The sequence below is a fragment of the Bubalus bubalis genome, chromosome 18 (genome assembly GCF_019923935.1).
Source record: "Bubalus bubalis isolate 160015118507 breed Murrah chromosome 18, NDDB_SH_1, whole genome shotgun sequence".
Classification (NCBI taxonomy): domain Eukaryota; kingdom Metazoa; phylum Chordata; class Mammalia; order Artiodactyla; family Bovidae; genus Bubalus; species Bubalus bubalis.
Window position 1 is genome coordinate 54,601,714 of NC_059174.1, and position 13,626 is coordinate 54,615,339.

Genomic DNA, 13,626 nt, shown 5'->3' on the forward strand with positions numbered 1-13,626 from the left:
ATTTTCCAGGCAAGAGTACAGGAGTGGGGTGCCATTGCCTTCTCCTGTCTGGGGTACATATGGGTCCTTGAATCTGGCCTCTGCCCGTGCTGCTATCTACCTAAATGCCCAGCAGGTGGAAGCCAGTTGCAGAAGGAGTCAGTGCCAAGGAGGACATGTTCCCACCCCTGTGTGCCAGGATTGAGGGCAGGCACTGTCATTGCCTATCAGCCTGTCCCAGTGCTGCGTCAACCCACTTCCCCCCCTTCCTGTTTCCCCACCTCCCTTTATCCTGCAGAATCTCCAGATAATAACCGGATGGGATTAATTAGCTGGCTGCTCCCCGACCTCTGGGTGGCTGGAGTAGGCAGAGGGACAATGGAAACCCAAGCATGAAGAAGGGTGTTAAATTGGAGGTGAAGGGACAGGAAAAGGGTTCTGTTTGGAAGGGGAGCGAGTGGGGTCAGGGCTGGCACAACCTGCGTTTCTGGTAGGGAGGGCAGAGCCTGAGCCACTCATAAAGGTCATTGAGGGGATTAGGAGGCTCCGTGTCTAATCTGTCAGCTTAACCAGGTCCTGGCCTGGAATCTGTCCCCGCCTGCCGAACTCTGGGACGATGAGTGAGGCCCAGACACGACCCTCACACCCAATTTGGGACCTGTCCGTGATGGGGGTGTGCCCAGTTTCTCCCTCTGAGCCAGGCCCCTGCACCTGTTTTGCCTTCAAGGAATGGAAATGAGAGGCGGGGGAGGGAAAATGGCTTCAGATGCCAGAGGAGTCGGAGAAGAGCAAGAGTATGAGAGGAGGGGGACGCGAAATGAGACAGTCAGAGAGGAGGGAAAGGACTCGGAGAAGGGAGAAGGGAGAAGGGATCAGAGATGGAAGGATGCTGAGGAAAGGGGAATTGTCCTGGGCGGGGAAAGGATGCTAACATAAAGGGAGGAGTTTGGGGGAGAGAGGGAGGAAACTGAGAGGCTGCGAGAGGCAGGAAGGCAGAGCCTGTCCTTTCACTGGATTTGGCCTTCCTCTATAGTCCCATTCTCCACGACAGAGACCAAAAAGCGCAGCATTTGGAAGAAAGAGAAAGTCTTTTTTTTCACCACTCCTTGACTCTGAAGAGGCTGAGGTGGATGGGGGAGGTCAAAGGAGGAGGGTAAGGAAAGGGTCTGCAGATCGGAGAGGCCAGCACATTTGAGAAAGGGGGCCAAAAGGAAAGTGAGCCAAAGCGGCTCCCGGTTGCTTGGCAACCACTGCGGTCAAAAGCCAGGCGGCCCAGCTAGGAGGTGTGGCTCACGGAAACAACAGGGATCTGTGGCCCCGCCCCCTAGCAACAAGCCTAACAAAGTACCGCCCCCTGGCAACGTATTGCTATAGGCCCGGCTCGGTTGACCTGGTATCCTATTGCGCAGAGCCCTTGCGCAGGCGTAGTCCTCCCTCTGCGTCTGTTTAGTCCCGCCTCCATCCAACTCTTTTTCGAGGCTTCTTATTGGAGGGCAAGCCTGCCAAGAACCCTTTGGTTTCGGAGGCGGGGCCCGGCCCCTGCTCTCACTCCAATTGGCCCCAAAGACCGTCTACTTTGGGCTGGACATTGCTACGCCTGCTTCTAGTGCGCCTATTGGCCCTGGAGGGCGATCCTTCGGTTTCGGAGGCGGAGCAGAAGAGAGGGCACGCCGTGGATTGGGCGGTGTCAAAACGAGGGGCGGTCCCTACTGGCGGGGCGGTTGGGAGACGAAGGGAGAGTCTTTTCAGCGCTGAGGACTGGCGCTGAGGAGGCGGCGGTGGCTCCCGGGGCGTTTGAGCGGGCTCACCCGAGCCCGCGGGCCAACACGGATCCGGGCCCGACCGGCGGGACCGCCCCGGACTCCCCGCGGGCCTTCCTAGCCGCCATGGAGGACGGTGTCTATGGTAAGTCGGGGAGGGGCGGGGCCAGCTGGGAGCAGATGGAGCGTTTCGGCCCTAACGTTCCGCCGCTAACGACCTCCCTCCCACGACGCGCCTTGAGAAGCTTGTTCGGCCCTGTAGTCGCCTCGCTTTTGTGGGGCGCGGGACGGGCTTCCGGCAGGGCAAGAGAGCGGGCGTTCCAGGCCATTGTTTGGGCCGAGCCTGTTTCCGGTGGCAGCGGGAGGGGGTGGGATGGAGCGGCGGAGGCGAGGCTGAGGCGGAACCATTCCCTCTGGAGGGGCCGGGCGAGCCCAGTGCCTGCCGGGAGAGGGGAAGGGGGGCTTCTGGGGACGGTGGGGTGGGGAGAAATCGTGGGGGCCACAGAGATTCCGCTAGGGCCGGAGCGGGGGGCTTCGATGCCCCGCCCCTTCCTTCACTCTCGCAAGCTGTCATTAGCTTCCCCTGCCATGGTTACTTTCCATGGACCCAGGAGTCCGGGCACCCAGGTCCCAAGCTACCTCGCCAAGAATGGAGGCAGAAAACCAAGACCTCAGGCCCCTTGCAAGTAATGAACCGCAGTGTCAAGCTTCCAGCCCCCTTTCCCGTGTAAACCTAAGAGTAGAGGCTCCAAGCCCCCTTCTCTCCCAAGGACTAAGAGTCTAGATTCCCAGCCCTTCCTCCCCTGGACTGAGGAATCTAGGCCCCCCGGCCCCTTCTTCCACTCACTGGAGGCGGGACTCTTATCCTCATCCTCCCCATGAACCTAGGAGCCCTGTCCTTCACCAGATTTCAGAAGTCCAGGCTCCCAGTCCCCAGAACTGATCTCCCGCCCCTGATCCCCTCCCCCAGAACCCCCGGACCTGACTCCGGAGGAGCGGATGGAGCTGGAGAACATTCGACGGCGGAAGCAGGAGCTGCTGGTGGAGATCCAGCGCCTGCGGGAGGAGCTCAGCGAAGCCATGAGCGAGGTGGAGGGTCTGGAGGCCAATGAGGGCAGGTGAGGGCTAGGGCAGGGAGCCTAGGGGTCATGGGGCCAGGCGGGGGCCAGGGATGCCCAGGCATTGACCTTCCACCCTCTGCTCTCTGCCTCTGCAGCAAAACCTTGCAACGGAACCGGAAGATGGCAATGGGCAGGAAGAAGTTTAATATGGACCCCAAAAAGGTGCTTGGGGCCACAGGGCTGGGATCGGCCAAGCTGACATCCAGATAGGATTCTGGCATCTCCGGGTTCCAGAAGTGTGGTGGTTAAAGGTCTGCCTTAGGTGGACAGAGTTGGTCCTGATCCCTGGATCCAGATATTGGCAGTATTTGTTCCCTGAACACTAACCAAGTGCTTCAACCTCCTGATCTTTGTGTATGCTGGAACTCCTGCCTGAGTGGTCCTCCTCTCCTTTTTGCTCATATTTTAGGACCCATTTCTCTTGTCACTCTTGAGTCACCAGGAGGAACTTGATTGAGTCTGGTAGGGAATATGGACAGAGAAGTGCCAAGACAGAAAGAGAGGTACTGGGCTGTGGACACTCAGAGGAGTGAGCCTGGTGGCATCAAGGAGGGCTTCCCTCAGGAGGATATTTGGGTCAGGTGAAGGATGACTTAGTGTTTACCTGGTGGAGAAAAGATGTTCGTTCGTTCATTCATTCATTCATTTTACACCATTTCTTCGGGCCTCCCTCTGGCCTGCTGCTCCACCAGGGAATGCATAGGACCCAGTGTAGGGTTTGATGCTGCCTTGCCCTCAGGGAGCCCCTAGACTCAGATAACCAGGATCCAGAGTGAGGGGTCCTCAGTTCATGGTCCTCAAGACATCAAGAGAGCATGAGAAAGCCCTCCTCCAGCCTGAGTCTTGACCCTCACAGCTCCTTGTGTGATGTCTTCTAACAGTTTCCCACTTTATTCTTCTTGCCAGAAGCAATGGTAGTTTGTAAAGTCATTCAGCAGACATTCATAGAGCTCCTGTTCCTTGCCAGGTCCTGCTCCAGGGGAACTGGAATTAACCAGGCAAAGGCAGAGGGAGCAGTAGATGCAAAGTCTAGGCCACCGGAGAGGCAGTGTTTAGGGGCCTGGGAAGAGCCTGAAAGTGAAACTCAGGCCCTGCTCTGTTGAGGATGGGTGTGGGTTTGGAGGCTAAGGTTTCTGGGGGTGTCTTTCTGAGCACACCAGCACTGAGACCCAGCCCTTCCCACCAGGGCATCCAGTTCCTGGTGGAGAACGAACTTTTGCAGAACACACCTGAGGAGATCGCCCGCTTCCTGTACAAGGGCGAGGGCCTGAACAAGACGGCCATTGGGGACTACCTGGGGGAGAGGTGAGAACCGCGCCCCCTGCACCCAGCACCTGCTGGGCATCTCCTCTCTGCCCCTTGCACCCAGCTTTTGCTGAGGAGAGGCCCTGATAGATCAGCCTTGCAACTGGACTGTGACAAAATGGACTGACAAAGAGATTGGGGTGGGGGACCTTCTGAGGAACCTGGGGATCATCTGTGAGCATGTGGAGGGTGTGGGAGGGGCCTTTGCGGACATCTGGGCAATGCAGGGACCACCACCCATTTATGTCAGGAGAGTGGAGAACATTTGTGGGTGGTATGGGAGCGTGAGAACCATTGAAGACAGCTGGTGTGCATGGGAGCGATGTGGACAGTGATGCAGGAAGTGGGAGGGGTCATCATCAGTGGATATCTGGGGAGCATGGGGGGCCCATGGACATCTGGAAACATGGGGGCCATTTGTGGATGTCCGGGGTCTGTGGACCACCTACAAGCATAGGGTGCATGAGACATCAGGAGTGTATGAGGACCAGCGGTGGATGTCTAGGGTGCCTGGGAGTTGATGGACTTCTGGGACACAAGCAGACGACCTGTGGATGTTGGGTGTGTGTGGGGACCATCTGGATTCCCAGGGTGCATGGGGACCTTCTGTGAAGTCTGGGAAACCTGGGGACCATTGGTGCACATCCGGGGTGTGCGGAGACCGTCTGAAATGTCTGAGGTGCAGAGGACCATGTGAGATGCCTAGGGTTTGTGTGGACATCTGGGTTGTGTGGAACTTTCTGGATATCTTTGGTGCAGAGACCGTCTGTGGGCAGCTGGGGGGCATGGGGACTGGAGGGTCTGGGAGCATGGGGGTCATCTCTAGCTGTCTGGGGATCGCCTGTGGACATCTAGAGTGCATAGGGACAGTCCGGTTGTCTGACACTGTGGGTCTGGTTTTGTGGGCATCTGGGCTGCCCCAGGACTCTCCGTGGGTCTCTGGGGGATAGGAGCCCATCTCTGGGCATCCATGAAATCTGGGGTTCATCAGAGATGACCAGCAGAGCACATTTGCTGTGTTTCTCCCAACTGCACAGAGTTCAGCTACACCAGAGTTCTTAAGGCAGATGGTCTTCCCAGGAGCGTTCCAAGTGTCCCTACCCCGTGCCAGGCCTGTGATGGGGGCTTGGCCAAAACTTTGGCTACAGAGGTAGCCGCTGTGCAGAAGAGGGGCCACAGCCTCCCCAGTACTTCACCTCCTCTCCACCCCCACCTCCCCAAGCTTCTTCCTGCCCGTGACCTTGTCCCTGTCCTCCCAGGGAAGAGCTGAATCTGGCAGTGCTTCATGCCTTCGTGGATCTGCATGAGTTCACTGACCTCAACCTGGTACAGGCCCTCAGGTGAGAAGAATGGGATTGAAAGGGCAGGAAGGGACCTGTCAGGGCTTTCTTTACCAGTGATGATCACCCCCTCCTGAAGGCAAAAACAGAACCAAAACTTAGGGGATGGATTGCACGTGAGTGTTGCCAAAGTCCACAGTAGCGCTTCCATCAGGCATAGCCGTATCCAGGCGCTTGAATGGAATGGGAAGGACAGCTTTTGATTGTGTTCGCCACGGGGGTGGGTTCTGCTCACAGCAGACCCTCCTCCCACATGACAGCAGAGGCCCCAAGCAACCATCTGTTTCATGCAGCAACCTTGGTAGAAAGAAAGGGCGTTTCCATATACATCATCTAGAGTCTCCTGGCCGACGCTCAGTGGTCAGGTTGGCCACAGGTGTGGCGCCCTCATTGGCCAGTTCCTCCCATGGGCACTGAGAGCGGGTGGGGGGTGGCACCGCCAGTCCTGGCATCTACCCTCGACTCGTCTCTGCCGCAGGCAGTTCCTCTGGAGCTTCCGCCTCCCTGGAGAAGCCCAGAAGATCGACCGCATGATGGAGGCTTTTGCCCAGCGCTACTGCTTGTGCAACCCTGGGGTTTTCCAGTCCACAGGTAGGGGCCCAGGCCCTAGGGTCCTGGGGAAGGAGGGAGCTGGGAGTGGGGGGGACTTGAGCTCCTGGGTCCCGGAGGCTCGCATGCCCCAGTCATCACCCCATGACTGTCTGGTGCAGACACGTGCTATGTATTGTCCTTCGCCGTGATCATGCTGAACACCAGCCTCCACAACCCCAACGTCCGGGACAAGCCGGGACTGGAGCGCTTCGTGGCCATGAACCGGGGCATCAACGAGGGCGGGGACTTGCCTGAGGAGCTGCTCAGGGTCAGGCCTCCCCCCCGCCCCCCCAGCCCCCTCAGCTCCATCCCTCTTTCTCCTCTCAGTGCCTGAGCCCCCCACCACCCAGGATCACTGCCTCGCCACCCATGGACTGCATGGTCACACCAGCCTGCCTAAGTCCTCTCTCTCTCTCTCTCTCTGGCTGCCTGTCTTTGTCTCTCTGTTTTTCATTTTATTTTTTCTTCTGCTGCGCCAGGCAGTATGTGGGATCTTAGTTCCCGACCAAGGATTGAATCCAGGTTCCTGGCCCTCTGACTCTTTGAGGGTCTTGGTCTGTCCCATTTTCCCCTGTCTGTGTGTCTGTCTGTCTCTCTCAGAATCTAGAAGCTCTTCCACTGTCTCCATCTCTGCATCTTTTTTCCCTCCCTCTCTCCTCGCCAGAGCTCCCTCCACTCTTGCCCCTTCTACTTCCCTTTCCTCCCCAGGCTCCTCCCTCCCTTGGCCATCCCACCCGTGGTCTCACTGGCTCCCAATGAGCCCCCTCCCCACTGCAGTAGGCCTGGGAGGATCCCAGGAGCCCCGAGGTGCTGACTCTGCCTTCACCCCTCAGAATCTATACGACAGCATCCGAAATGAGCCCTTCAAGATCCCCGAGGATGACGGCAATGATCTGACCCACACCTTTTTCAACCCGGACCGGGAGGGCTGGCTCCTTAAGCTGGGTACGTCCCTTCCTGACTGCTGGCTGCCTCTGCAAGTAGGGGAAGTTAGCAGGCCCAGGTTCTAGACTCTGTTTTCACACATAGCCACTGTGTGACCTTAGGACAATGATTCGACCTCTCTGAACCTCAGTAGCCACATCTGAAAAGTGGGGTTGAGAACGAAATCAGGTCTCTTGTGCTGGGCCCAAGCCCAGGGCTGGCCTTGGAATCGGTGCTCCCTCACCCCTTCTGTTCACTCACACAAGTTTATGAAAGCCCTCCCCCGTGCCGGCCCCTGGTGTAGGGACTGAGGACACAGCCGAGAACCAAAGAGCACAGGCCCTGTCTGCGGGGAGAGTGTTCATGACTCAGGCTGCTCTCAGCTGTAGCAAACAAAACAACCCAAGGAACTGGGCCTTTTACCTTGCTTGGCAGGAACTCTCGGGGAGTCTGGGGCAGACCCACTCTGAGACTCCTGTATTTTTATCCCTACTTCCTGTGGCCTCCTCCTCAGCCCTGTAGCATGGTGGCTGTTCTAGAAGTGTCCTCCTTCCCCAGATGTCTCCTGTAGGCAGTAAAGAGCCTGCAGAAACGGGTCCCGGAATGCCCAGATGCACTTCTAGCTGGTCGGATTGGTTCCTGGTGGGGAGGGGAAGAGCTTCCCAGGTGGCACTAGTGGTAAAGAACCCTCCTGCCAACACAGGAGACTTTAGAGACAGGGAGTTTGATCCCTGAGTCGGGAAGATTCCCTGGAGGAGGGCATGGCAACCCACTCCAGTATTCTTGCCTGGAGAATCCCATGGACAGAGGAACCTGGCGGGCTACAGTCCATGGGGTCACAGAGTCAGACAAGACTGAAGTGACTTAGCACGCACGTGGGGAGGGGAAGCACCCTGGCTGACTTAGGAGAATCGGGAGCCCTGGCCACAGTGGGATGGGTGGGACAGGTGCCAGTCCCCCTTGGAACATGTGGCACCAGCGGACTCTGGTTCAGTTAGCAGAGGTCCAGCAAGGGCAGCTGGCTGAGGGCTGGAGCGGTTCTCCACCCCGGCTGCCTGGGAGATTCACCTGGAAACCACAGGGGCTAGGCCACAGGCTCATGAAATCAGGGTCTCTGTGGGCAGGATAGGCCATTGGTCATGTTGAAAGCTCTCCAGGCAGTTCCCAATGTGTGGCCCAGGTTGAGAACTTGCTGGCTCAGAGCTGGGCCTGGTAAATAGTAGGTGCCTAGGGAAGGTTGGCAGTGGCTTTTTAATGGAAAAGTGGTGAGTGGCTGCCCCAGGGAGACAGAATCTGGCGAGGAATTACAGTGGAAGCAGCCCAGACAGGGGTATGGTCCAGAGGAAGCTTCCAGCCCGGGTGCAGGCTCAAGGCAGGCCTTTCCTCCTTTCAAGTCTCAGTATCTACCCTCTGGTGGGGTGGCAGAGGGGTGCACATGGAATTGTGTTCTTAGAAGGGGGAATCTCTTCTCAGGCCACGGAGGCAGGTCCCTGGTGCACACGAAATGTGGATCACTCCTTTCAGCCAACTGGCTGGGGCAGATGGATTCCTGCAGCAGCTCCAAAGGAGGCAGACAGGCTTGGGGGATCCCAGAGGAATTTAGATTCTTTATGGAAGGTCAAATGATGCCCCTGGCAGTGAGTGGGCGGGGAAAGAAAAACCGGAAGGGCAGCTTCCTGAGAGACTGGTTCTCTTCCAAACTGCACTCCACCCCACCTCCCCGCAGCTGCTGGACTCCCTCCCATTTCTTGGATGAGGAAACTGAGGCTCGGTCACTGTCCAGCAGCCACAGGGCAGAGGTGGCATTGGACCCAGATTTGACCAGAGCGCAGCACAAGATTACTAGTAAAAGGCACCTCTTTTTTTTTTTTATTTTTTTATTTTTAAACTTTACAAAATTGTATTAGTTTTGCCAAATAAAAGGCACCTCTTAAACAGTGAAATACAGGAAAGGGGATCAGTGGTACTGGTAGCAGTTATAGTGAAAAAGATAGTTAATAAAAGTGTTTACTGCTGCTGTTTACTTCTTCCGGGACCACAAGGAGCCCAGAAGTAGGTCACTTTGCAGCAGGAAGGTGTGGGCCTGAGTGGATCTCCAGATGGGGGTCCAGAGAGGGCAAGTGGTTGTCCTAAGGTCACACAGACAGGTCCTACTGGTGCTAACAGGGGTCCCCATGGCCACCTTGGCCCAAGGACTGGGGGTTTCCTCTTCTGCCTCTTGGGGATGACTGCCCCATCGTCACCGTGGCAACAGAGAGCCTGCCCGGCTGGGATAGATCCTGGGAGTGGGGCTGGAGTCAGGCACTGACGCTGGGAGGTGCTCGTGGCCAGCTCAGCATCCTGGGCCTCCCCGGAGGGACAGGGTCTGGCCATTACCCCCTCGTGTGGATGTAACTGGTTTTCTTCCCTCTCTCTCCCTCCCTCCCTCTCTGTGTGTTTCTCTCTGCTGTTTCCGGCTCTCTCTGTCCCACCCGCTGCGCATCCCTCCCTGCCCCCGCCTGCCCGCGGCTCTTGGGGGCACTCCACTCTTGCGCCCTCCCTCCTCCTCGCCTGGTCCTGCCTGCTTTCTCGCTGTCTGCCCCAGGAGGTAGGTATACAGCTGGCCCCATCCTTGCTGCCCAACACGACACAAAGGGAGGGGAATGCCCTGGCCTCAGGGCCCACAGGAGAGGGACTGGGGGCCCGGACCCGGGTCCACAGACAGGCTTAGAGAGCGTAGAGCCCCACGCTGGCGGGTGGACCGGTTCGCCGGGCCCAGACTCCTCGCCTGTCCCTGCTTGTCTGTCCTCCCACGCATCGCTTTGCCCTAGGCCCTGACCGCCCCACCTTCCCTGCGCTCTGTCTCTCGCCCCCTTCCCCGCCCTCTCAGAGGCCCCCCGCCCCCCTGTTGAGCCCAGGCCCCCTCCCCCCCTTCCCTTCCAGGGGGCCGGGTGAAGACGTGGAAGCGGCGCTGGTTCATCCTCACCGACAACTGCCTCTACTATTTTGAGTACACTACGGTGAGGGCGGGGCCGGGGCCGGGCCGGGTGGGGCGGACTCCCAAGACCGAGGTTGGGACGCAGGGGAGACTCGGAATCTGAATCCTGTCAAACTCGTTCTCTCAGGACAAGGAGCCCCGAGGAATCATTCCGCTGGAGAATCTGAGCATCCGCGAGGTGGACGACCCCCGGAAACCAGTAAGACCCTCCCTGTACCCTGTCCTGCTGGCGGTGGAGGGCTCCTCTGGCCCCAGGGCTGGCACTTCTAGCCGTCCTTCCTCTCCCTTGTTTGCCCAGAACTGCTTCGAGCTGTACATCCCCAACAACAAGGGGCAGCTCATCAAAGCCTGCAAAACAGAGGCCGACGGCCGGGTGGTTGAGGGGAACCACATGGTGTACCGGATCTCGGCCCCCACTCAGGAGGAGAAGGACGAGTGGATCAAGTCCATCCAGTGAGCAGGGGTCCGGAGTCCTGGGGGAAGGGAGGGTGGCCAGGGGCCCAGGCTCCTCAGCCCTCACCCTGGAACCCCGCCCCTTCCGCAGGGCCGCTGTGAGCGTGGACCCATTCTATGAGATGCTGGCAGCAAGGAAGAAGAGAATTTCAGTCAAGAAGAAGCAGGAGCAGCCCTGACCCCTTGCCCCCCACTCCATTATTTATTTCGGAGCTGCCCTGCCCGGGTGGCCGGACCCCTGGGCCTTGGGGCTTCGGATCCTGGTTCCTCATTTGGAAAACTCATCACCTCTAGCTCCTCTCCTCTCCTTATTTGTAATTAGCACCCTGTTGGTAATCTTATTAATTATTTAACCACTTGCAGCCTAAAGACCCACCTTATTTCTCGGGGTTCACGGAGCTAAGGTGCTTGGCAGAGCTGGCCCAGCACCCCCACCCGTGACCAGGGCCCGGAGTGCTGATCTGTTGGTAGCTTTCATGACGTGTGTGAAAACAGTGCTGACCGTGTAGCAGCATGTGCACGCCTCCGGGGTGGCTCGGTTCTGGTCTCACCTGGAGCCTGCGAGGGTGGAGTAAAGGGAGGAGCTTAGCTTGGCTGGAATTAGCTTTCAGTTAGAGCTGCAGGGCACTGAGTGCAGGTATGCAAAGCTTCCCGGATAAGGTGCACCGCTCATTCTAGACGTTACTTGACATCCAGACACACACTTGTTCCACCTTTGCTCACACAGGCTTGTGGTCTTTGAGGAGAAGCACATACCTGATGGGCTGGGCTAATGCTTTGAGGACAAAGCCAGGAGCCAGAAGAGCTTTGAAGGGGGACTGCTCTGGGAGGGTGTGGAAGGACAAATCTGGAAAAAGGAAGGATGAAGGTTGAAGTGTTGGGTACAGCGAGTGGAAGGCCCTGCCCAGGGTGCTGGGCCAGAGGCCAGTGCTGTCGGAAATGGGCTGGGTCTGCCCAGTGTTGGTGGAGTGGGGCTGGGGGCTGCGGGCAGGGATCTGGGCGGTTTGAACTAGGTTTCTTAACCACATGACAGTCATCCTTTGGAGGTCATTTTAACACCAGGCAGAGAGCGCTGAGAACCTGCAGTTTTATAACATCTTTCCCAGGAATCTGACAACCTCCTGAGTGTAAGGACCACTTCCTCTGAGGGTGAAACCTTGGAGGGTTGGGTGCCCCTGAGCCTCAGATCCAGGTCTGTCCCCTATTGCCTTCCAGCTTGGGGTGTCCCCAGAGAACAAAAGCGCACGGATCCCAAGACGGGTGTCTACAGGCTCATGTGTCTCTCCTATGTCCAGACCTGCAGCTGAGGGGGATTTAGTACAAGAAACCACAACCCCAGACAGGCCCAGGACCAAGCCCAGGCTGGAAGGGAAGCCTGTTGCCCCCGGATGTGCCAGACTTGCAGTTATTCCCACCTGTTGTGTCCTCTGTGTCCCCAAGGGACCGAATCCATAATTGTCAGATGCTGCCAGTGAGGTGAGGAAGATCTGGCTCCGCCCTTGACCAAAGGCTTCCACAGGCAAGAAAGTTCCTAAACGCTGTTAACAGTGCTGAGGTGGTGCACTCTGAGGTGAGGCTGCTGGACTACACTTCCCAGCAGGCAGTGCAGCGCTCGCCACCCCACTGTTGGGAGAACCATTCCAGAGGTCTGGGAATTTCCCTTAGGCTGATCCCCCATCCCCTCCTCCACTATATAAGCATTTAGGCATGCTGGGAAAGGAGACCCGGCCTGCTCATTTCAACCCCAGGGGATGATGGGAAATGGAGTTCCCAAATGAAATAGAATTCCCAACTCCTCTGAAAGGTTCCATGGAAATGGAACCTTTGACCCAAGAAAGTCATGGGAAATGAGGTTCCTAGATTAATAGTCCCACCACAATCTTCCCCTTATTTCGCTCTACTGCACGGACTTCCTGATGGCTCAGTGGGTAAAGAATCCGCCTGCAGTGCAGGAGACACAGGAGATGCAGGTTCTATCCCTGAGTCTGGAAGAGCCCCAGGAGAAGGAAATAGCAACCCGCTCCAGTATTTTTTCCTGGAAAAACTCCATGGAGAGAGGAGCCTGGTGGGCTACATTCCAAAGGGGCTCAAAGAATTAGACACAACTGAACGACTCCAGTATCCTTCCCTGGAAAATTCCATGGAACAGAGGAGCCTGGCAGGCTATATGTAGTCCATTGGGTCGCGAAGAGTCAGACACGACTCCGCACAGAACACATGGGATGAACCCATAGGTACTGAGTGCCTACTGTGCGGAAGTACCTGGCTCAGTGGAGATGCCCCAGAAGAGCTTTCCAGGCATAGCAAATGGCTTGTGCTGAGGCAGGAAAAGTATATTATGTTGGAGTAAGTGACAGCAGCTCAATGTGCATGTACAGTAGTGATGCAGTGGGGATGGGGTGATGGGAAATGAAGGGGATGCCTGGGCTGAAAATTTGGGGCCTGGACAGCTGTGTTAGGACTTTGAATGTATCTTTAAAATGGGAAGCCCTCCAAGGGTATGATGCAGGAGAGTGACGTACTTGGATTGATGTTGCAGGAGGAGTCTCTGGCTGCTGCAGAATAATTTGGAGGTGAACAGGGGCGGTAGCAGGGGGGTAAGTTAGGAGGCTGTGTGGTCATCCAAGTATAAAAGGGTGTGACTAGAGGTGGAGAGACCTGGACCCATGAGTCATTTTGGAAGAGGAGCCAGCAGGACTTGGAGAGAGCTGGGTCAACTCTGGGATTCTCAGTTGAGCAACTGGTGAGCAGCAAAGTCATTTACTGAGATGGCCAAAGAGGGGCTTTATGGGGGAGAAGTCAATAGTTCTGTTTGGCCAAATTAAGCTGGAGATGCCTGTGGAACATTCAGGTCACCTCCAAATTGTCCTTCAGTTGTCCGCTAATCAGTCTTCTCCCCAAGCACTGAGAAATTCTGGCTTCCAGCTTCCTCTTCTCCCAGGACCCCATACTCCCAACCCTCTCATTACAAGTTGAACCATGTCCCCCACAAATCCAGGTACTGAAGTCCCAACACCCAGTACCTCAGAATGGGATCTTTTTTCAAAATAGGATCATTGCAGATATAATTAGTTAAGATGAGGTCATTCATGTGGGCTCTAACCCAGTTTGACTGGTGTCCTTACACAAAGGGCCATTTCAGACCCACAGAAGGAGGGAACACCAGGTGACGATGA

General features: G+C 56.9%; 1 protein-coding gene across 2 annotated transcripts; it reads left to right on the forward strand.

Moving 5' to 3' along the window:
* The first annotated feature begins 1,651 nt into the window (after positions 1-1,651).
* On the forward strand, positions 1,652-10,812 carry CYTH2 (cytohesin 2). 2 transcript variants are annotated; one of them, XM_025269434.3, is made up of 12 exons: positions 1,652-1,884; positions 2,710-2,857; positions 2,956-3,022; positions 4,047-4,165; positions 5,425-5,505; positions 5,984-6,096; positions 6,216-6,364; positions 6,930-7,041; positions 9,943-10,019; positions 10,125-10,196; positions 10,296-10,450; positions 10,542-10,812. In XM_025269434.3, exons 1-12 carry the CDS (start codon positions 1,866-1,868, stop codon positions 10,627-10,629), a joined length of 1,200 nt encoding a protein of 399 aa, XP_025125219.1. In that variant the 5' UTR covers positions 1,652-1,865; the 3' UTR covers positions 10,630-10,812. The 2 variants fall into 2 exon arrangements, with proteins under 2 accessions (XP_025125219.1, XP_044786765.1); XM_044930830.2 differs by lacking the exon at positions 1,652-1,884 and adding an exon at positions 2,281-2,425.
* The last annotated feature ends 2,814 nt before the right edge of the window (positions 10,813-13,626 follow it).